Genomic DNA, 23,829 nt, shown 5'->3' with positions numbered 1-23,829 from the left:
ACTCTTAGGTCCTACCCCAGACCTGCTTGCTAATTTGCATTTTAACAGCACCTTCGGGGAACTGTAGACACACAAAACTGTGAAAAGCACAAAAACACTTCTCTATGGTTCCCAGGGCCCCATTTCACTCTATAAAGTTTCAGGCTCAAGAGGTCAAGGTTTCTAAGGGAATAGTGTTCTGGAATGTTAAAAGTCTAGATTCTTTAAGGTTCTAGGATTCTAGTAGTCTGAGGTTTTAGGGTCCTAGTGACCTCTGGCTCTCAGATTTGGACCTTCTAGGCTTCCACTGTTCTAGAATCCTAATGGCCAGAAGTTCTGAGGCCGCAGTACTGAGCATCTCTGTGGGTGGCAAACAGGATGCTCACAGCAGGTACTAATCAGTCGTCTTCCTTCTCCGTCTCTCCTCTCCCTCCTCAGCTGCTCAACTGTTTCCTTCCTTCCCTCTCTGCGTTTTTCTCTCTGTGTCACTCTCTTGCCCTGGCTCCTTGTGACCCTCAGCTGTGCCCATGAGTCCACAGTTACTTTGAAAGCCTGGATGTGGATTATGTTAGGAACCACAAGGCTAAGTCATAGCCTGGGAAAGTAGTGAGGGGACTCCCTTTGCAGCCTTACAGGAGAGGGCACCACACTCTAGCCTGCAGCACCAGCAGGTCTGGTCAGGGGATCCTGGAGAAGCTGCAGACCCTTGTGAGCAAGTCAGAAAATTGTAAGCAAGTCCTTGTGAGCAAGTCAGAAAATTGTGGCCGGAGGGGCCCCTGCAGCCTGTGAGTCTCTGAAAGCTTCTACTGTGCTCCCTTGTCACACTGGCAGAACCTGCTGCCCAGAATGATGTGACGAAGAGGACGGGCCTGATCTGGGCTCAAATCCTGGGTATTCTCTTAGCAACTGTGAGTTCGGGGTCAACTGGCTCCACCTCTCTGAGCCTCGGGTTCTTCCCAAGTGAAAGGAGATTATAAACACTGCCAAGCTGATGAGTGGATTTAAAAACAAAGCAGAAAGAGCATGGTATCCAGTAGGCATTGTTAATAAACATGGCCCCTTCTCTTTCCCTTCTTATGAGGAGCTGTGGTTTGACCTCCAGCTCCTGGAGACTCTCCTTGACCTGGGTCTCTGGAAAGACTGAGGCTGACAAGGCTGGGGCCAACAAAATGGAGTGAGTAACAATGTTAGGGTCCTGGAGGCAGTTCTAGAAAATAGCCACAGACCCAGTTCCTTGGGCGATTGCTCTGTTCTTCTCATATACTCTCTCATTGGCTCCTGGCAATGATCCTGTGGGGATGGGTAGTGTTATCACACCCATTTTACAGATGAACTAACTGAGGCTCAGAGAGATCAAGTGACATGCAAGAGGTCCCATGGCTGTCAAGTCTGACCCACTGGAGAGTTTCAGCCACTGGTGTCTGACTTCTATTCAGCTTTCAGTGCTGGAGCCTGAGAACTGCTGTTTGTTCCTTGAGAGGAAGTTTATAAACTCTAACTGGAAAATCCATAGAACAGTTGAGGAAAACCTCTGTGATGCCTACCTGCTGGTAAAGGCCAGGCTTTGAGCCCTGGGCTGACGGAGGATGAGACCCTCCAGAAACACACACAGGGGCCTGTGGATAAGCAGCATAGCTTGGCTCCTCTTCTGTCTCTAGTAGCAGACTGAGCCCTGATCTCGGTCACAGACCGAGTCCTGACCCTTAATCACACACCCAGACTGCACTTGATTCTGCTCACTGACTAAGCCTAGAACAGTCAGACTGAGCTTTGACTCCATTGTTGACTGAGCTCTGACACTGGTCATGGATAGTGACCTGACCTGTGTCTCAGTCTGATCCATGAACCTGATCAAACGCTGAGCCCCAAACCATGACTCATCAAGGTCCTTGGTCATTCTTTTCACATTAGCCATTGTTGCTAAGGTAAGGGTGTGAGGAGGGCTCAGTGCCAGGTGCCAGAGAAAGACCCCAAATCACAGGTGCCAGTCCCTCCCTGATCCTCAGAGCTCGCAGGGTTTGGGGGGAAACACTCCTGCAGCTGTGCCTCATGAACATAGGAGCCAGTAAGGGCCCCAGGCTCTCTGTGCCTCACATCAGGGTCGTCTTCCAGGTTGGTTCCCAGGAACTTGACTGAATCTCTGTACCGTCTCCCTCTAGGACCGTCCATGCTGCCACCATCCCCTAGGAGTGACAACTGAACCCAGTCAAAGAACACCTCTCAGATACTCCTCCTCACAGTCAGGACACCCTATGCTCATCACCCTCCACCCCCAGCAATGAAAGGCCATTTTTGCACGTCCAGTGTGGTCCGTTGCATTCCTTCCATTGAGATTTCAGAAAGAGCAAGGTATGGGCAATCAGGGCAGCGGATACCTGGATCCAAAACTAGCAACACATTTGTAGACCATGTCTCCCTCCTCCAATCTGATGCCTACTCGAGGGTCACACAACCACACTGGGAACAACAAATATCAAAGCCACAGGAGAGCTTAGAGGTCATCATTTTCACCTCTTGGCTGAAAAGTCTAGGGAGACTGTGGCCCAGGCAAACGCCTTGGCACTGCAGGTGCACTCTCACCATTGGTGCTCACGTCAACTCACCTAGTAGGCATGGCAAACCTCACTTTCCAGTTGAGGATACTGAAGTTAAGGGAAGGGAGGTGACTGTCCTAGGTCTCACAAGTACAGAAAACCAGCATTTGCGTCCGCAGAAAAAGTCAGGTCACATTGAGGCCAGCTAGTGGGGCAGGAGAGTCCTTGGACTTGAATATGTTATTCCTCGACATGCGCTGTTTGAGTTGGTTGTTACGCCTGGTGCATTGTGCCCATGTCAATCCGGAACACTTGGTCCAGGAAGCCCAGATGGGTGCCCACTTGGCATCAGGCTTATAGCACCAGCAGAGACCTCTGGGTCACCTGTGTCCAGCTTCACCAGTCCCCCACCTGCATCTCAGTAGGAACCTGATGAACTCAGCTAGGACAAAGTACAAGTAGGGCTAGAGGCTTGAGGAGCTAGCCTTCCTCACTGTAACTATGGTCCCACCATCAGAGCACAGAGTAGGAAGAAGGTAGCAGCCCAGGTGCCCAAGCCTGGTGCTGGGACATGAAGGACCACATCCAGCAGAGCCTTGGATCCATCAGCAGACCACCCTCCACACTGTCTGAGCCTCATTTATACACACCTGAGGTCCCTCTTCCCCTGGTTGTGGGCACAGAGCTGAGGGATGTGAGGAAAATCTTGTGGAGAGACTTATTCTCACCTCAAGACTGCAACCCAGGGGGTGGAGAGTGATGTAATGAACTCAGACCTGGAGTTGGCCCCAGGTTTCTGCTGCCTCATTGTAAATGGGTTAACAACCTGGTATCTGGATCCCCGTGGCAAAATGGAGATTAAAAGTGTACCAAGGGGATGGTGGTCAGACCTCAGTTCTGGATTCAGGCAGACTGCTTCCTAATCCTCTTTTCCTGTTGCTGGCTTATGGCCTGGACTAGGGACTGCATCCCCCTGAACCTCAGGTCCCTAGTGTGCAAAATGAGACTAAGTATGGGAGTCTCCTCCCAGGTGTGCCTTGAGGATGTGGAGGGATAATGTGTGTAGGCTCCTAATACATGGTTACAACAGTGAGGATGATATTATAATTATTGCTGGTGTCCGGTCACTTCGCTCCCTTCCACCTCAGGTGTCCCACCTGTACATGACCCCACTGCACAGGGTTATGGAGAGGACGAAGGGAGGAGATCAAGCATCCAATATGCTTTATCCTTAATCAATGGAAACCAGATTTCTTATTTTGTGCACTATAAAGACCACATGACCTAGATGGGCTCAGACTTCCAGTACACCTGTGTCTATAAATTCTGGCTCCCTGGTGACTGGTGTATAAGCTTTGGGAGGTACAGTTCCTCACTAAGCCTCAGCTTCCTGTCAGGACCATGTTAAAGATTCCAAGAAATATGATGTCAAGTACAAGTACACCTCATTAATTGTAGGGACTGGATGGAGCTTTCTGCAGAGAAGCCCTCCCAGGCACTCCTGGACTTGGAGGGCTGGATTGATTAGTGATGTCTGCCCCAAGTTCAGGAAGGGAGAGTGGAATGACTGCATGTTCACCAGATCAGGACCAGGTCATTTCTAATGGCCCCTCCAGCCAGTGATGGGGGCATGGACACCACATATATTCACAGAGGTTGGGACTCTGGGACCTGCCTAGTGCTGTGGGGTGGAGGAGGGACCCTGATCTGGGTTCCAGGCTTGGCTCAGTTTATAACCTGTTTTCTGACTCTGAGGAAGACGTTCATTTTCTCCAGGGTCTCCATTTCCTCTAACTGCAAAATGAATAGAGGCCTCCTGCTACACAGCTGACCCCTTGGTGTTCTGAGAGGTGGTCAGGAATGTCTGGGGGCTACTTGCTACATTCCCACCAGCTGGAGCAACATACGTAGGAGAGAAATCTTGGGCCAGCCCGCCCACACCATTAGCCACTACACACACCTGTGGTCACCTGTGGGGCCAGAGAGAAGGCGGGTGGTGGGTTCTAATGCAGCAGAAGCGCCCCATGTCTGGGGAGAGGCAGACATGCACAGAAAGTACTTGGAGACAGAGCAATGTACTCTCCCTCAGGGTCACCCATGGGCAGAGTCCCCGATCTGTGTGTTATAATAACAGTGACAACAACACGTCAGGGAGCATGTGTTCATCAGCTACGATCACAAGGCATTGTTATGACACAGGGGACATGTCAGGGAACAAAACAGACGAGATCCCTGCCTAGTGGGGCTCCCTCTCCGGTGGATGAGGAAGAGAGCTAATCTTTAGGGACCGCGGTCCAGATTTATGCATGTTAACTGTGTACCCTTCAGACCAGTTCAGTGGTGTAGTACACCCATTTGCCCTATTCACAGGTGAGTAAACTGAGTCTCTAAGAGGGAAAGACTATGACTTTCTTTGACTATTCCAAAGCCTTTGATGTGTGGATAACAATAAACTGTGGAAAATTCTGAAAGAGATGGGAATACCAGACCACCTGACCTGCCTCTTGAGAAATTTGTATGCAGGTCAGGACGCAACAGTTAGAACTGGACATGGAACAACAGACTGGTTCAAAATAGGAAAAAGAGTACGTCAAGGCTGTATATTGTCACCCTGCTTATTTAACTTATATGCAGAGTACATCATGAGAAACGCTGGGCTGGAAGAAGCACAAGCTGGAATCAATATCGCCAGGAGAAATATCAATAACCTCAGATATGCAGATGACACCACCCTTATGACAGAAAGTGAAGAGGAACTAAAAAGCCTCTTGATGAACGTGAAAGAGGAGAGTGAAAAAGTTGGCTTAAAACTCAACATTCAGAAAACGAAGATCATGGCATCCGGTCCCATCACTTCATGGGAAATAGATGGGGAAACAGTGGAAACAGTGTCAGACTTTATTTTGGGGGGCTCCAAAATCACTGCAGATGGTGATTGCAGCCATGAAATTAAAAGACACTTACTCCTTGGAAGGAAAGTTATGACCAACCTAGATAGCATATTGAAAATCAGAGACATTACTTTGCCAACAAAGGTCCATCTAGTCAAGGCTATAGTTTTTCCAGTGGTCATGTATGGATGTGAGAGTTGGACTGTGAAGAATGCTGAGTGCCGAAGAACTGATGCTTTTGAACTGTGGTGTTGGAGAAGACTCTTGAGAGTCCCTTGGACTGCAAGGAGATCCAACCAGTCCATTCTGAAGGAGATCAGCCCTGGGATTTCTTTGGAAGGAATGATGCTAAAGCCGAAACTCCAGTACTTTGGCCACATCGTGCAAAGAGTTGACTCGTTGGAAAAGACTCTGATGCTGGGAGGGATTGGGGGCAGGAGGAGAAGGGGACAACATAGGATGACATGGTTGGATGGCATCACTGACTTGATGGACGTGAATCTGAGTGAACTCCAGAAGTTGGTGATGGACAGGGAGGCCTGGTGTGCTGCGATTCACGGGGTCACAAAGAGTCAGGCACGACTGAGTGACTGAACTGAACTGACTGAAGAGGGAAAGATCATAAGGCTAGTAAGTGGGAGCACTCTGCTTTGCTTACAGCCTCATCATACTTTCAAGAACTGCGCACACTCCCCCTTGTCTCCCTCCCTATTTTCCAGGGCTCCTGAATGCTGCCTTAGGTCACCACTCACTACTATGTACTGCAGTAATAGTAATTATGATGACCTCTGTTATTCATGGAGCACCTTCCTCAGCCAGGACTGGGTTGGGCTCTCTACTGACATTTCCTCATTTAGTGCCCCCAGCAGCTCTTCCTAAGGTAGAGGATATTCTAGTGCTTATTTTCATGGTTGAAAGGAAAAAAACAGGGCTCAGAGAGGTTATGACATTTACCTGCTGTCACACCACCAACAAGGAAAACTTCTGGGATGTACACCAAGGATGACCTAAGAGCAAGCTTATTGTACTGTTACAAATAAAACACATGGATTACTGGATGGGGACATTTTAATTAATCAGCATTAGAAATGCTTATGCAAGCTCTAAAAAATATTTATTGAAAATCCACTCTGTGTCAGGGTCTGGGCATGAAGCCTGTGGTTTTGGCCCTTATGGCTTCAGAGAGGGGGCGGTTATCACTGTGCCCAAGGAGCTGATGGGATTCATGCTCAAAGCAAGAGTGTGGGGTGCCTGGGCAGGTGGGAATGTAGCAAGTATCCCTTAGATGTTGCTGACCACCTCTTAGAGCCCTGAGGAGTCAGCCATCTAGCAGAGAACCTCTGTTCATTCTGCAGTTAGAGGCAATGGAGACCTTGGGAGAAAATGAACATGTTACTCAGAGTCACAAAGCAGGTTATTTACTGGCCAAGACTGGAATCTAGATAAAGGTCTCCATTTCCTTCTCCCAGCACCAGGCAGGTCCCAGAGTCCCACTGTCCATGACTGTGTGGTGTTGCTGTGCCCATCGCTGGCTAAAGGGCCTCTTGGATATGACCTGGTCCCACAGTGGCACACACGCAGTGCCTCCACTCTCCCCTCCTGAACTTGTGGCTGCTGCTGCTGCTGCTGCTGCTAAGTCGCTTCAGTCGTGTCAGACATCACTCATCAATCCTTCCCCCCAAGTTCAGGAGCTGCCTGAGAAAACTTCTTACCAGAAAGTTCCATCGAATCCCTATATTCGATCAGATCATATTTGAGACCATGGTACTGTCTTCACTAACTCAGCCCCAGAAGGGAAACAGGCATATGAGGAAGCACACAAGGACACACACCTGTCAGGGCTGTACAGCATCACCCAAGGGAGCCAGGACTTGTGGACATTGGTATATGGATGCCTGAGCCCATTTTATCTCTTTCAGTCTCTGCTGCACACAAAAGTAAGAAATGCAGTAGCCGTTGCTTAAGCACTAAGCATATTGAGTGCTTTATCTTCTCTAGTCTTCTCCATAACCCTCTGGGGTGGGACCACGTATAGACCGGAGGGGAGTGAAGTGACCAGACAACAGGAGCAACTGACATCATCATTTCATCACTGGTGTCACTGCATAACAGGGACCTACTTCAAGCTCAGCCCTTCATACACATTATCCCGCCACATCCTCACCACACACCTGGAGGAGAATCCCATCTTTAGTCCCATTTCACACACAGGGGACCTGAGGCTCAGGGAGATGAAGCTCCTTGCACAGCCAGTAACAGGAGGAGAGGATTCAAACTCAGCTGGCCCAGCACTGGAGCCAGGGTATGAGCAGCAGCACCTCAGTACCATTTTAATTTCCATTTGCCACCAGGATCCAAACACAGGTTGATTACCTATTTTACCAGCTGAAGCCTGGGGCCAACACCAGGTCTGAGCTCACTATATCACACTCAGTCCCCTTGGCTGTGTCCTCAGTAGAGACAATTCTCTGCACAAGGTTTCTGCACAGCCCTCAGCTCTGTGCCCAAAACCAGGGGAAGAAGGGCCTCAGATATTTGCAGAACTGGACACAGACAGTCTGGGAGGGTGGTCTGTTGATGGGCCCAAGGCTGTCCTGGATAGGGTTCTCCATGACCCAGGCTTAAGCTTGGACACCTGCCCTGTGTTTTGATGGTAGGACCACAGTCAGGGTGAGGAAATCTAACTCCCAAAACCTCTGGACATACCCCTACATTCTCCTGGCTGCTATCATATCCAGGACAGGGTTCCAGGTTTCTACTGAGATGCAGGTGGGCAAATGGAAGAGACGACCCTGGGTGACTAGCGGGTGCTCCCAACCTAATGCCAAGTGGGCATGCATTTGCACTTCCCGGACCGGATGTTCCGGGTTGACAGGGGACCAATGCACCAGGCATTACAACCAACTCAGACAGCAGAGGTCAAGGAATAAACAGGGTATTCAAGTCCAAGGACTCTCTTGCCCTACCAGCTGGCCTCAAGGTGATCTGAGTGAAATGTCCTTCCCTGGGGACCCAAATGCTGGGCCCTTTCCTTGTGAGATCTTGGCCAGTCACCTCCCTTCCGTAAACCTCTTTCCTCAGCAGAAAATGGGGCTTTCTGAACCTCCTCACAGAGTTGTCCTGAGCACCAGTTGGGAAAGTTGACCTGCAGTGCCAAGCCCAGGCCCTGGCACTCACCTGCCCCTACTAGGAGATGGGCATTTTGGCTAATGATTGCCACTCATTGCTGCCCCCGGAAGACAAAAAAGAAACTGACTTTGTCCTGGATGTGGTCCATGATGAGAAACTACCCAGCACCAGCCAGTGTGACTCCAGGAGACCATGGCCAGGTGGATGTGGGTCTTGGGAAGATAGGATAGTGAGAAAAGGAAAGAGGCAGGAAGCCTGAAGGAACCATATCCCCATGGGGCAGCGAGACTCAGGGAGAAAAAAAAGCTGGGAGCAAGAGTCATACAAATGTGCCACAGTGATCTTCGAACGAGAGACCAAGGAAATTTTGAATCATGGCTCACAGTCACATCAAGTCACACAGGACATTAGCAATCATCTGGTCAAATTACCAAGCATCTCTAATGATGGGACCCTCACCAACTTATCAGAGAGTGGACGGCCTTATCAGATGCCACAGAGATGCTTGGAGCATTCTAGAGCCAGGACAGGGTCTTGGGACCCACATGAGAGGAAAGCCCTAGAGGAAAGGGTGGTAACAGCTTGCTGAGGGCAGAGAACAAGGGAAGAAGTCAAATGATAATGATCTGCTGTGACAGAAGCCAGCAAGAAGCTGAGCTCGGGGAAGATGGGGAGGGACCACCTCAGGTGAGCCGTCACAGAGGTTGCGAGGGGATGTCGAGAGCCAGGGACAGCTAGGCAGGCGAGTTCTGGGAAAAGGGAACAGTTTGTGGGGAGGTCAAAAGCAGCAAAAGGGTTGGTATCCATCTGGAACAGAAGGAAGTCAGTAGGGCCATGGAAGGAGAGGCAGATGAGTTTGGGGTGGCAGTGAACAGTACCGCAAGGCCTTGATGGGGTTGCTGTTTTAAAGCTGAGTGCTTCAACCTCTGGCCGCTGCATTGAGAGCAGAGGGGTTAGGGGCACATGTGCATAGGAATCCTGCATACATGAGGGTACCTGTGGAGGCAGATTTTGTTCACTCACAGAAGTAACTCTATTGACTAAATGATGTAGGCAGACAGGGAAGAGGGTTGTCTGAACAACTGAAAACATTTGCCCTAAGGCCGGCTCTACTGTGAGGGATTTTATGGAGAGCACTCATACATAAGATGGAGAAGGCAATGGCACCGCATTCCAGTACACTTGCCTGGAAAATCCCATGGATGGCCGAGCCTGGTAGGCTGCAGTCCATGGGGTTGCTAAGAGTCGGGCACGACTGAGTGACTTCACTTTCACTTTTCACTTTCATGCATTGGAGAAGGAAATGGCAATCCACTCCAGTGTTCTTGGCCTGGAGAATCCCAGGGACAGGGGAGCCTGGTGGGCTGCCGTCTACAGGATCGCACAGTGTCAGACACAACTGAAGCGACTTAGCAGCAGCAGACATAAGAGAAAGTTTGGGAAGAATGATCTCACTGGTCACTGACCCTGACTCTGTGGGCCACAGTTCTAGCCCCATATCTGTCCCTGTCTTTCTGGAAGACCTCAAGCTGATTTCCAAATACTGATCGAATAGTATCATAATTTCCCTCTGAGCCTGCGTTTCCAAATCCTGATGGACTGAAGCTGGATGATCACCATAAGTCCTTCTACCAGAACATTCTCCACTTCATCCATTCTTGGTCTTTATCCCAGCCCCCACTTGCAATGGCCGCTGTCTTGGCAGCATGAGAACCTGCTCTTAGTCTTGGCACAAAGTCCTCTCCATATCCACCCATTCCAATTCAGTCATCCTGGGTGACCTTTGCTTCGGAAGTCTCTCTCTATTCACTCTGGACAGGGGTTATTTTCATTGGAGTCTCCTTGGATGGCTCTGGACACAGGGCTTGTTTCCGGGGTCAGCCTCCCTGCCCATCGCCATCCAGAGGATATAAGGGCCATCAGCACCCAGCGGAATTCAGGAGGCTGTGCAGGCGAGCAAGGACTTCGTAAGTATTTTCCTCCAAACCTGTGACTGACGGGCTTTCCACCTAATGTCACCCCACCTAAGGCCTTCAGAAGGCTTTGGGGCTGGAGGCAGAGGGATTGGTCTAATTCAGTTAGCTTCTATCTTGATTAGAGCAAATTAAGAAATAGATTCAATTAGGAGAAGTGCCAAACTGACAAGCAAAGCAGGGTCATGATGTGGTGCCCATTTATTTGTTCATACTTTTATTCAGCAAACTTTATTTTGTTGTACTGAGCGAGGAGCAGGGTTTTTACTATGTGTGATGAATTCAATAGTGAGATAAGTCACAATCCCTCCTCTAAGCTGTGCACAGCCTGATGGGAAAGGCAGCCAAGTCTTCCCTAACTGGTACCCAGGACTGTGGTCATACAATGAAGGCAGCAAGATGGTGGAGTGGGGCCCCCTAACCTAGACGCTGGGGAGAGTCTAGAGTGATCTTCCTAGAGGACATGATATCTTACTGAATTTGCAGAGTCAGTAGGAAGTGACTCAGGTAAAAATGAAAAGAAGAGAGAAATGTTCCAGGCAGAGAAGCCAGCATGTGGTAAAGAGCTCTGACCTGGAGTCAGGCAGGACTTTTCAAATAGTTTCTCCTTCTTTCACTGGTTGTTTTTCTCTGGGCAAGTTGCTCTAACTTCCTGACCTGGGCTGCCCATCTGAAAGAGAGGAGATAACCACGTCTATCGTCAAGCACCGCTGAGTGTCAGAGTGATAGGTGCTCATCCAAGATCCCTTTTCCCTATGGATAATTCTCACTCCTGTTCCTCCCATGACTGTCCAGGTGTCAGGACAAGATGGTTCAGCTTTGGAAACTTGTTCTCTTGTGCGGCCTGCTCGCCGGGACCTCAGCGTCTCTTCCTGACATTCGTGGCAACGATGTTCTGAGGAAGCTGAAATCTGGTCTTGAGAGAGGACTTGACACCTTTGACAGTACAATTGAAAGTGAGTTAACAACAAGGACGCTCAGTGGTGCCTGGGAGCTTCCTGCTAAATACTCTGCCTGTATCACCAGAGGCTGTAGCGGGGCCTCTTTATGGGTTGTTTATTAAGAGAGGTGACTAATTGGTTCCTGGGTCACCATTTATTATTTTTCTAGAAACAAGCAACACTTAACTGAATATCACTTTACATCTTAAATCATGGTAAACATTGCTAATATATTCGTAGGATAAATTCCTCAAAGTGACATTTCAAAAGTTCAAAAGTATGCATATTTTAAATTACAGTAGATATTGACAAATAATACCCTATGGTAATATTTTCTCCAAACTATGAGATTACCTTTTTTTCCACTTCCCTGACAGCACTGTTTTGGACAACTGAATTTTTTGCCAATCTCACAGATGAAAGGTTATAATTCATGTCACTTAGCTTTTCTCTAATTATGAAAGAATTCACTCGTATTTTTCATATTTTATTAGTCATTTACATATTTAACTTAAATATTTTATTTATATTTGTAGCATATTCTTTTGCTGGGCTATTCAATTTTCTTAGTACTTTGTATTAATTAACTGGAAAGGAATTTCTACCTAGCCTGCTGCTGCTGCTGCTAAGTCGCTTCAGTCGTGTCCGACTCTGTGCAACCCCATAGGCAGCAGCCCACCAGGCTCCCCAGTCCCTGGGACTCTCCAGGCAAGAACACTGGAGTGGGTTGCCATTTCCTTCTCCAATGCAGGAAAGTGAAAAGTGAAAGTGAAGTCGCTCAGTCCTGTCCTGACTCTCAGCGACCCCATGGACTGCAGCCTACCAGGCTCCTCCATCCATGGGATTTTCCAGGCAAGAGTACTGCAGTGGGGTGCCATCACCTTCTCTGCCTACCTAGCCTAGGTAGCTTTAAAATTACCTACCTATCTAGTTAATCATACGTCCTTGTAATTCTGATTTCTTGAAAGAACTTGGCCTTCTTTTCAATTTCTGGAAACATTACCCTGAGAAACATTCTTTGTAGGAGAAACTAATTTCTGTATATGATGGCCTTTCAAACCTTGCCAGGGCTTGGGCAAATGTCAAAGATATAGGAGGGACCCACTTTCCAGTTTCAGTGCTGACAAAACTGAGCTCAGAAGCAGAAGTGTCTGGATTATCGATAGGACCAGACGGAGTTTCCGCCTCTGTTTCCATCATTATAATTAGGTAGATATTGTCCATTGCAGAGCCAATCTGGAGTACTCTGATTACATATCCTTTCCTGTAGCCTTTTGTGTGGTTTTTTCTGAGCTCGTTGCTGCCTTCCTGTTTCTCATTTGAATTCTTTTCTATATGTATATTCTGAACTCTTTTCAACTGCCATTCTACATCTGCCATGCCACTTCCTCTATCAAATCCCTCTTTTCTCTGAAAGACCCTCTGTTAGGACTCTCTGTCCTCCTGCTCCTGAATGAATCACTGCTTTCTAGGCCTCTTATCTAGGGCTCCTACTTGCCACTTTAATAATTTGGAGCCATGTTTTTTCTTTGATTCTACATTTTCCATTTCTTATTTTATTCTCAGTTTGTATGAGCATCTCCTTAATCTTCACTACTAGAATCTGATGTACAATCAATATCTATTGCCTGCTCAATAGTGGATTGATTGCTTTGTTGAAATGATGAGCATATATTAGCATGAAGGCAGCATACTAGGAACAAGGTCTCCTAGCTGTGTGACTTTGGCCCATTTCTTAATCTTTTGATCCTTTATTTCCTCATCTGAAAGCACAGATAATAGTAATACCTACTTTATGAAGGTGTTATAAGATGAAATAAAATAACCTAGGAAAGTAGTCTCATTAGTACCTGGTGCCTAGGAGCTGCTTCTTAAGTTGTGTACCACACTAAACGGAGATTGTTTTTGCAGTTATCTTTCAGAATTTGAAGACTGAATTGGAATCCAGGTGTTCAGACGAGGTTGTGGAGCAACAGGAAACTGAGAATTTCTTGGAACAACTCATTTCTAGAATTTTTCAAGTAGTGAGCAGGCTTACAGGGTGAGTTGATGCTTCATCTTGGAGATCTTTGTTCCCAGAAAAGAGAATACATATCTTTGGGGAGGTAAGTTTAATATAAAAGAAAGAAAGATGAATAAACCTTGTGTGTTTTTGCAGAGCAGAAGCGGTCTGAGGCCAGCTCTGCCAGATCTTGGGGAAATTAGAGTCAGGGCTGCAGGGCCTGTGAGCATCTCATGGGTCTGGACCTTCTCATTCTGTGATTTCAGGGTCACAATGAAGATTCTCTTCTTCCTCACCTCTATCTGTTTGCTGATGCCTAAAGTCCCTTTTCTAAGGAATAAGACTTTTCTTCTCTGAATATAGCTGAGTATAAAAGTCTGAATGGCCTCAGGAGAGAGAAAACTAGAATTCACACCACATAGGTGGCTCCACACATAACATCTTGGAGTCAGGCAGTTCTGGGTTCAAAATCTGTCTCTGCATAAAAAGAATGAAATAATGCTGTCTGCAGCAACAAAAGGATGGACACAGAGGTTATTATACTAAATGAAGTAAGTCAGACAGAGGACAAACAAGTACCATATGATACCACTTATATGTGGAATCTAAAATATGATACAAAAGATCTTATACAAAACAGATTCGTGAGCATAAAAACAAACTCATGGTTACCAGAAGGGAAAGCAATGTGGGGGAGAAATTAGGAGTTTGGCATTAACATTGCTAAGTTGCTTCAGTCATGTCCAACTCCTTACAACCCTGTGGACCATAGCCCGCCAGGCTCCTCTGTCCATGGGACTGTGCAGGCAAGAATACTGGAATGGGCTGCCATTTCCTACTCCAGGCATTAACATATACAAACTATATATGTATACATACACACAGACACAAAACAACCAACAAGGATCTACTATATAGCACAGGGAACTATACTCAATATTCTGTAATAGCCTATGAGGTAGAAGAATCTGAAATAAAGATACCTCTATAAATATACATATCTCTACCTGAATCACTCTGCTGCCCACCTGAAACTAACACAACATTGTAGAGCAACTATACTTCAACTAAAAAGAAAAACGAAAAAGCAAATACTGGCTCTGGCACATATTCACCCTTGGCCTCTTGAGGAAATCACAGCTGTCCGATCCTCAGTCTGCCACGCCATCCAATGGAGAGAATTCAGCCTCTGAGCAGGGCTCTCATGAAGACCAAAGCAGGCAAAGTCCATGAGGCTCAAAACTCAGCACAAAGCTGGCACAGAGAAGAGCCAAGCAATGGCTGTCAGGAGTGACAGGTGTGAACTGTGGTTTTTACACAGGGTGAGAATCAGGAACGTCCAGGTCCCGGATATCACATTCGAAGCGACTTCTGAAAACAGTGCTAACGTGTTGATCCCCATCACTGCTGACGTCACTGTGAGCCTGTGAGTAGCCTTGGAATCTGAGGGTTGGGAGAGGCAGTGAGGTATGGCCAATAGGTCTCCAATCTGGAATCAGGCACTTTTCCACCCTGCTGCCTTGGTCTCCCAATCAGTAAAATAAGGAGGCCTTTGCAACTCCTAAATCCTAACCTTTAACATGTTCTAAGAAACACTGCCCAGAACCAAATCTCTTTTTTAAAAAATCCTCCATGAAATATATTTCGAAAATCATAAAACTTATCTAATCATAATAGCTGAAAATTGAGAAGACATGAACATTTATAACTCTTAGGCAAAGTTTCTTCCAGCATCATTTTATCTCTCAAGATTCTCTTTAAGTAGCAGTGACCAGTATGGCCATATAGTAGTGTACAGTATGTAATGAAGGGCATGTGAAATTATATGGAAACTATAATTATATTAGGAATTTTATTAATTCATTAATTATATAAGTTATATTAGAAACAATAATTTCTAAGTATTTTAATTACTTTTTAAATACAAAGAGAAAGGAAAATGCAGATGTGTAGAAGAGTCTTTATAAATTAAGTGTACTGCAATTTCATCATTCATTGGATGTGAGATCTTGGGATAGTTACTTAACATCTCTATACCAAACATTTCCTCAGTCTGAAAATAGAGATAAGGATAGTATTTTTCCCTCATGGTACTGCTGTCAAGATTAAATCACTTAATTCAAGTAAAAAACTTTGTGAAATACTTAACACAGTTTGTGCTCAAGAAATGTTAACTATTATTTTTATTTTATCGGTGTGATACTGCATAAAAATTTCATACGAGCCAAACCCATGGGGCCAGAAAAGTATTACCTAATGTAAGAATGTAGATTTCATAAAAAATTTACACACTATTGACTATATCCATAGATATCCCATGCAATGGCCATCTAGAGAGACTCATGTGAGCAACATGAAGAGACTTCTCCACCTCTGTTCACTGTGAATCTTATTCCCTGTAGGCCTTTTTTGGGTGAGATTGTCGACCTGGACCTCAATGTGGACCTCCAAACTACTGTCAGCATTGAAACTGATACTGAAGACCCCCAGGTGGTCGTGGGAGAATGCACCAACAACCCAGAAAGCATCTCACTCACGGTGCTGCACAGGTCAGCCCAACACATCTCAGCAGAGCAAGGAATTCCAGAGGAGCTGGGACCCATAGTTTCAGCCCTATTCCTTACCTGGGAGGGAGCAGAGTATTGTTAAAAAAAAAAAAAAAAAGTTCAGACTCTGGAGTCAAGCTAGCTTTGCTACTCACTTGGGTCTTTGTAATCAATTTAGCCTATAGAAGCTTTAGCTATCACATCTTTAAACTAAGGTTGGTAACATTACCTAACTCATAGGTTACTATGTTGACCAAATGAGAAAATACATAGCATACTCGGAGAATATTTGGCCAAGCACATACTAAGCTTTCAGTAATAGTAATATCTATCCTTATTTTCTGTCTCTCGGGTCTTCCCATTACCAACACGGGAGTGTTGACCTCTCAAACCATAGCTGTGAATTTGTGTATTTCACCTTTCATCTTTATTTGTTTTTGCTTCAAGGTTTTTGAAACTCTGTTGCATGCACATTTAGCATTGTTACATCTACTTGAAGAACTGACCCTTCTCTTATTATATAATGTCCCTCAAATAATGATAATAACAATAATAATATATTGTGTTTACCTTCTTGCCTCTAGTTAGGAGCAGGCAAGAAGAGTAAACCCTGCTCAGTTCAGTTCAGTAGCTCAGTCGTGTCTGACTCTTTGCGACCCTATGAATCACAGCACACCAAGCCTCCCTGTCCATCACCAACTACCAGAGTTTACCCAACTCATGTCCATCGAGTCGGTGATGCCATCCAGCCATCTCATCCTCTGTCATCCCCTTCTCCTTCTGCCCCCAACCCCTCCCAGCATCAGGGTCTTTTCCAATGAGTCAACTCTTCACATAAGGTGACCAAAGTATTGGAGTTTCAGCTTCAGCATCAGTCCTTCCAATGAACACCCAGGACTGATCTCCTTTAGGATGGACTGGTTGGATCTCCTTGCAATCCAAGGGACTCTCAAGAGTCTTCTCCAACACCACACTTCAAAAGCATCAATTCTTCAGTGCTCAGCTTTCTTCACAGTCCAACTCTCACATCCATACATGACCACAGGAAAAACCATAGCCTTGACTAGACAGACCTTTGTTGGCAAAGTAATGTCTCTGCTTTTGAATATGCTATCTAGGTTGGTCATAACTTGCCTTCCAAGGAGTAAGCATCTTTTAATTTCATGGCTGCAGTCACCATCTGCAGTGATTTTGGAGCCCCCCCAAAATAAAGTCTGACACTGTTTCCACTGTTTCCCCATCTATTTCCCATGAAGTGATGGGACCAGATGCCATGATCTTCGTTTTCTGAATGTTGAGTTTTAAGCCAACTTTTTCACTCTCCTCTTTCACTTTCATCAAGAGGCTCTTTAGTTCTTCTTCACTTTCTGCCATAAGAGTGGTGTCATCTGCATATCTGAGGTTACTGATATTTCTTCCAGCAATCTTGATTCCAGCCTGTGCTTCCTCCATCCCAGCATTTCTTATGATGTACTCTGCATATAAGTTAAATAAGCAGGGTGACAATATACAGCCTTGACGTACTCCTTTTCCTATTTGGAACCAGTCTGTTGTTCCATGTCCAGTTCTAACTGTTGCTTCCTGACCTGCATATAGGTTTCTCAAGAGGCCGGTCAGGTGGTCTGGTATTGGTTCTAGTCAGGCTTGGTTCCCAGCATATAGTTGGTGTTTTATAAATATGTACTGATGAATAAATGAATGGATGGCTAGATGGATGGATGGATAAAGAATGGATGGATGGATGGATGAGCTCTCAGGATTGTGATGAGATGCTCATGAGCTACTGGGGTGAGCTGCTGGTCAACCATGGGGTTCTAAGTGATGATCCCCCTGGGTAGAGGCTCAAGTCACCTGATTTCAAGGAGCTCCACCATATTCCACCCTCTTTCCCACTGCTCCTTCTTGGCCGCTCTGCCAACTTCACTGACCTTTATCAATTTCCTCTCTTCTCCAGCCGCTTTGGACTGCTCAACGATGTCGTGGACATTGGAGTCAACCTTGCGAGAAGGGTGGTGTCCTCTGTAGTGGAGGGCGAGGTAAGTCACCCACTCCTGGGGGTATAGAGTCACACCTGGTGGGGGCAGGTGTGATATTCCATGGGTGGGCTGTACTCTCTGGGCACCTTCCTTTCTGAGGGGACAACTTCCCTTTGAGTTGTCAGTTGCTACTCCCCCCGCCCCACCCTGCTTCACTCAGCCTGGCCTGGGGAGGAGAAGAGGGGCCCAACATGAGCTGAAATCACTGGGTCCCACACTTGAACCATTTGCCATACCCATGGACTGCCAATAGGCCTTTTAGCTAATATTTTTCTTATTTCAGTACAACTTTATTTAATTTATTTAAATACAAAATCTGTACGTGCCACAGGTCAGATTCCTATGTATCATATACAAAATCATATGTACCATGCGCCCTAAATTCCAAAGATTCTAAATTAGTCACTCTGGAAGGGGGCTTGCAATCTGGGTTTTTTGTTTTTTTTGTTTTCTTTTTCAAATCCTCCAGGAGGCCCTGAGATTTACTGAACTGGAGGGTCACTGCTAAAACTATGGTTGTCAGACCAGCAGCACTGACCTTCCCTGGGCATTTTTTAGAATGCAGACCCTTAGGTCCCACTCCAGACCTGCTGCTCATTAAGTTGCCTTTTAAAGAGATCCTCGAGGAATTGTATGCACACAAAATTGTGAGAAACACTTCTCTATGGTTCCCAGGGCCCCATTTGACCCTTGAGGTTTCAGAGTCCAAAGGACAAGGTTTCTAAAAGCACAGGGATATAGGATGCTTACAGTCTAGATACTTAAGGTACTGGGATTATAGTGTTCTGAGGTTTTTAGGGTTCTAGTGTCCTCTGGATCTCAGATATGGGCCTTCTAGGTTTCCACTGTTCTAGAATCCTAAGGGTCAGAAGTTCTGAGGCCCCAAGTAGTGAGCATCTCTGTGGGTGGCAGGCAGGGTGCTCGTAGCAGGTAATAACCAGTCCTCTTCCTTCTCCCATATCTCCTCTCCCTCCTCACCTCCTGGCTTCTTTCTTTCCTTCCCTCTTTCCAATTCTCTCTGCATGTGTCTCTCTCTCTTTTGCTGGCTCTGTATGACCCTCAGCTGTGCCCACGATTCCGCGAGCTCCTTGAAAGCCTGGATGCAGAGTGTGTTGAGAAACTCATTGGTAAGTCACAGCCTGGGGAAGTGGGGAGGGGGCTCCCTCTGCAGCCTCCCCGGGGATGGTATGCTGCTTTATGCTTATAGCACCAGCAGGTCTGGTCAGGGGATCCTGGAGAAGCTGAGGACCCTTCATCCTGAGCAAGTCAGGAGAGTGTGGTTGGAGGGGTCCCTGCGGACTGAGGGTCTCTGTCAGCCTTTGAGAGCCTTTACTGCCCTCCTTTGTCCCACTGGCAGAACCTGATGCCCAGAATGATGTGATAAAGAGGACAGGCCAGATCTGGATTCAAACCCTGGATCTGCTACTTAGCAACTGTGCAGTCCTAGTCAACTGGTTCCGCCTCTCTGAGCCTCAGGTTCCTCCCAGGTGAAAGGAGATTGTAAACATGGCTTAGCTGATGAATGGATTTAAAGAAAAAGCAGGAAAAGCCTAATATCCAGTAGGCATTGATGATAAGCACCGCCCCTTCTATTTCCCTTCTTATGAGGAGGTGTGGTTTCACCCCCAGCCTTGACCTGGGTCTCTGGCATTGGTGGGGTTGCTGGGGCTGTGGGCAACAGAAATGGGATGAGTGAAGCATCAGGGTCCTGGAGGCAGTTTTTTTAGAAAATAGCCACAAACACAGTTCGTTGGGCCATCGATCTGTGCTTCTTATATACTATCTCATTGGATCCTTGCAACGACCCTGTGGGGATGGGTAGTGTCATCATACCCATTTTACAGATGAACTAGCTGAGGCACAGATAGATGGAGTGACACACAAGAGGTCCCGTGGCTGTCAAGTCTGACCTGCTGGAGGGTGGCAGTTACTGGTGTCTAATTTGTATTCGGCTTTCCAGTGCTGGAGCCTGAGAACTGCTACTAATTGTGTTCCCTCAGGCGAGTCTCAGGACACCACCCAACAGGAACCTGAAGGCAGCAGATGAGGAAACCGCTGGGATGCCCGCCTGCTGGTGAGGGCTGGGCCCAGGGCCTTGGGCTGAGAGAGGATGAGACCCCCCACAGGGGCCTGTGGAGAAGCAGAAACAAGCTTGGCTTCTCTTCTTTCTCTAGTGGTAGACTCAGCCCTGATCTCGGTCACAGACCAACTCCTGACCCTAAATCAGACACACAAATTGTGCTTGATTCTGCTCCCTGACTGAGCCCGGAACAGCCAGACTGAGCTTTGACTCCAGCAGTTGACTGAGCCCTGACACTGGTCACAGATAGAGACCAGATCGCATCTCAGTCTGATCCTGATCCTGATCATACACTGAGCCCTGAACCCTGGCTCCTCTGGGCCTTGATCAGTCTTTTTACATTGGCCATTGTTGCTAAGGTGATGGGGGTGGGAGGGTGAGGGGATGAGGGGGGTCAGTGCCAGGTGCCAGAGAAAGACCCCAAACCACAGGTGCCAGGCCCTCCCCAAGCCTCAGAGCTCACAGGGTTTGTGGGGAAGTACTCTGGGAGCTGTGCATGCTGAATGCAGCAGCAGGAAAGGGTCCCAAGGGTGTCCATGCCTCGCACGAGGGTCTCTTTCCAGATTGGTTCCAGGACTAGACTGAATCTCTGTACCGTCTCCCTCTGGGACAGGCGGTGCTGCCACCATCCCCCAGGAATGACAACTGAGCCCAGTCAAAGGACACTCTCGGATACTCATGCTCATAGTCAGGACACCCTATGCTCATCACCCTCCACCCCCAGCAATAAAAAGCCTTTTCAGCACCTCCTGTATGGTCCGTTGCATTCTTCCATTGGGATTTTGGGGGATGTGGGATATGTGCAACCAGGTAAGCAGAGACCTGGATCTGAAGCTAAAAGGGAGTTTGGGGATTATCCAGCCTCACCTCCTTGTCTTACAAGCAGGAAAACTGAGGCCCAGGATGGGCAAGAAAGTGACCTGAGGTATCGTAGAGACAGCCTCGCTCTGCTTCCCTACAGCACCACCATGATGGAGGGCTGCCTTCCCCAGCAGACCTGACCTCATGACCTCCTCACAGCACCCTTCTGCCAGGAGACATTGCTCTTGCCCTGATTGTACAGATGAGGAAACTGAGGCTCACAGAAGACAAGTGATTCATCAAGGTTACAGGGTGGCAAGTGGCAGGGCTAGAATTTTAACCCATGTCCCTGGGAACACTTGCTCAGAGAGGTGACACCCTGGTTCTCAGTACTCAGCCACCTCTCTCCTGCCCCCAGCAGGTCCCATCATCCTGGCCCTGCTCTCTTCTGAGCAGGACTGATGAGGTCCTCTTGAGTCCACTCTTCCTCCCTAACATGGAAGCCCTCAGTTTCCCCTTTGCCCTGGAAGAGAGAGGACCACATCCCTTACTCCATGCTGCATCACCTCTTTGGAGGAGTGATCCAGGCTATCACCTCAGGGTCCCCGCAGCCTCTCTTATCCAGGAGGGCCCCTGACTTTCCTGCCAAAAGGCCCAGGGAATCTTTGCCCATTTGGCTAAGCAGCCATCTCAGTGCTTTGTGTGCAATTCTGTGAGGGAAGAACCACCGTCATCCTCTTGTGAGACTCGGGTTATGAGAGGCCAGGGTCACACAGAGGCCTGCAAGAGCGCTTACTCCACCCAAGAGCTTTCTACCCGATGAAGGCTGCCTCACAAGGTCAAATCACCTTGGGGGGCCCTTGAGCCCCTGGGGCTGCCTACGGGAGACTTCAACCATCTCTCCTTAGCTCTGCAAAGCGGACCTTAGTTCAGGCTGTGCCAGGGCTGCTGACAAGGCATAGGGTGAGGGGTTGGACAGAGCTGAACTTGGCTTACCTGGCCTCTGCCCCTTGCTAGCTGTGTAATCTCAAGCAAGTTACTCTTGGAACCACAGTTCTCTCACCTGCCAAAAAGAATTAACAATAAAACCTCCCTTATTGTGCTGTCGTGAGGTTTAAATGAGTCAATGAGTGGAAAGTGCTTTTCCAGGGTCTGACACTAGTGAGCACAAGTCAGGCTCTACCCACTGGAATTACTGTCAAACAATGTTGAGAAACCACACATTTAATCTTTATACACTGTATCTCATTAGATTCTGATATCTACTGAGTGATGCAGTGAATGGTTCTTGGAGTAGATGTGGCAACTGAGTCTCAGAGAAGTAAAGTGACTTCTCCAGGGCCACACAGCTGGTCAGAGGCAAAACTAGATTCCATCTGATGTCAGTCTCCGCAGCTGGTTCTTCCCCTGTTGGCCACGGAAGATGGATCAGAGTTTTCCTCTGTGACTATTTTGTGACTATTTCAACTTCCACAAAAAATATAGAAGAACGTTTCAAAATTCAAGACTTCTTTTGGGCAGCCACCCACTTGACCCTGTGCACACTATTCCATCCACCATTTCTTCTCCCCCTCCACCTTCTCGATCCTCCTCAGCCCCACAGCTCTGCTTAGGAGTTGTGTCCCAGCTGAATGGGGGCCACTCCTCAATGTTTCCCAAAATAAGAGACCGTGTTTTCCAGCTGGGGGGTCTAAACAAGCTACCTTGTCATTACTGTCCAATACAGACAGAGGGTTCAGGAAGCGTCAGCTCTCGTTATTACATATGAGTATGAGTATCTCATTACACTTTTAAAATCCTTTTTCCATTTTTATTGAGAAGTAATTGACATTCAGCTGAAATAAGTTGAAGGCCACAGTTTGATTTGTGTGTGTTATGAAATGATTATGACAAAAAGTTCAGCTAACATTCATCTTCTCATACATATACAATAAAAAGAAAAGAAGAAAAAAAGAAAAAATTTTCCTTGTGATAAGAACTCTTAGGATCTGTTGTCTTAACAACTTTCCTACGTATCATACATCATTGTTAGGTATAGTCACCATGTTGTATAATACATTCCTAGTGCTTATTTATTTTAGAACTGGAAGTTCCTGTCTTTGGGCCATCTTCTTCCAGTTGCCTCTCCTTCACCCTCCTCCTTTGATATTCATAAGTCTGATCTGTTTTTCTATGAGTTCAGTGTTTTTGTTTGTCAGATTCCACACATAAGTGAGATCGCATAGTATAGGTCTTTCTCTAACTTATTTCACTTGTCATAATGCTTCAAGGTCCAACCATGTTGTCACAGGTAATAGGATTTCCTCGTTTTTAACGACTAAATGATATTCCACTGCGTATATATACTATAACTTATGTATTTATTCATCCATCAATGAACACAAGTGTTGCTGTGTGCTGGCTATTATAAATAATGCTGTTATAGACACAGGGGTGCAGACATCTTTTTGAGTTAGTGATTTCATTTCTTTTGGGTTTATTCCCAGAAGTAGAACTGCTAGATCACATGATAGTTCTATTTTTAATTATTTGAGGAATTTCCATACTATTTTCCATAGTGGCTACATCAATTTATATTCTTACCAAATGCACACAGGTTCCCCTTTCTCCACAACCTCATCTGTGATCTCATCATTTTGATGATGGTCATTCGAACAGGCATTAGATGACATCTCATTGTGATTTTAATTTGTATTTCCCTAGTTGCTAGTGATGTTGAGCATCTTTTCATGTACCTGTTCGTCTTTCACATATCTTCTTTGGAGAAATATCTGTTCAGATCTTTTGCCCATTTTTTGTTTTATTTCTTGTGTTGTTGTTTTTCTTTTTTTCTTCTCATTATAAAAGCCTATGTTTTGAAAAAAATGATCCATCTTTATTATTTCCTAAAAATATTTTATCATTAAATACCACACAT

General features: G+C 46.7%; 1 protein-coding gene across 1 annotated transcript; it reads left to right on the top strand.

The window, feature by feature from the left end:
• Window positions 1-10,491: 10,491 nt before the first annotated feature.
• On the top strand, window positions 10,492-20,856 carry LOC113902785 (short palate, lung and nasal epithelium carcinoma-associated protein 2B). Its single transcript, XM_027558159.1, has 9 exons — window positions 10,492-10,500; window positions 11,302-11,462; window positions 13,359-13,488; window positions 14,771-14,875; window positions 15,852-15,998; window positions 17,950-18,031; window positions 19,095-19,158; window positions 20,032-20,105; window positions 20,662-20,856. Exons 2-8 carry the CDS (start codon window positions 11,315-11,317, stop codon window positions 20,076-20,078), a joined length of 723 nt encoding a protein of 240 aa, XP_027413960.1. The 5' UTR covers window positions 10,492-10,500; window positions 11,302-11,314; the 3' UTR covers window positions 20,079-20,105; window positions 20,662-20,856.
• The last annotated feature ends 2,973 nt before the right edge of the window (window positions 20,857-23,829 follow it).

Source organism: Bos indicus x Bos taurus, chromosome 13 (genome assembly GCF_003369695.1).
Source record: "Bos indicus x Bos taurus breed Angus x Brahman F1 hybrid chromosome 13, Bos_hybrid_MaternalHap_v2.0, whole genome shotgun sequence".
NCBI classification, from domain to species: domain Eukaryota; kingdom Metazoa; phylum Chordata; class Mammalia; order Artiodactyla; family Bovidae; genus Bos; species Bos indicus x Bos taurus.
The sequence above is the reverse complement of the archived record's forward strand: the minus strand, read 5'-3'. Positions and strand labels throughout refer to the sequence as shown.

Coding starts and splice junctions, on each gene's coding strand:
- LOC113902785 (XM_027558159.1), top strand. CDS start 11,315: ATGGTTCAGCTTTGGAAACTTGTTCTCTTGTGCGGCCTGCTCGCCGGG. Junction 11,463..13,358: donor CTTTGACAGTACAATTGAAA/GTGAGTTAACAA, acceptor TTGTTTTTGCAG/TTATCTTTCAGAATTTGAAG. Junction 19,159..20,031: donor GTGTGTTGAGAAACTCATTG/GTAAGTCACAGC, acceptor GTGTTCCCTCAG/GCGAGTCTCAGGACACCACC.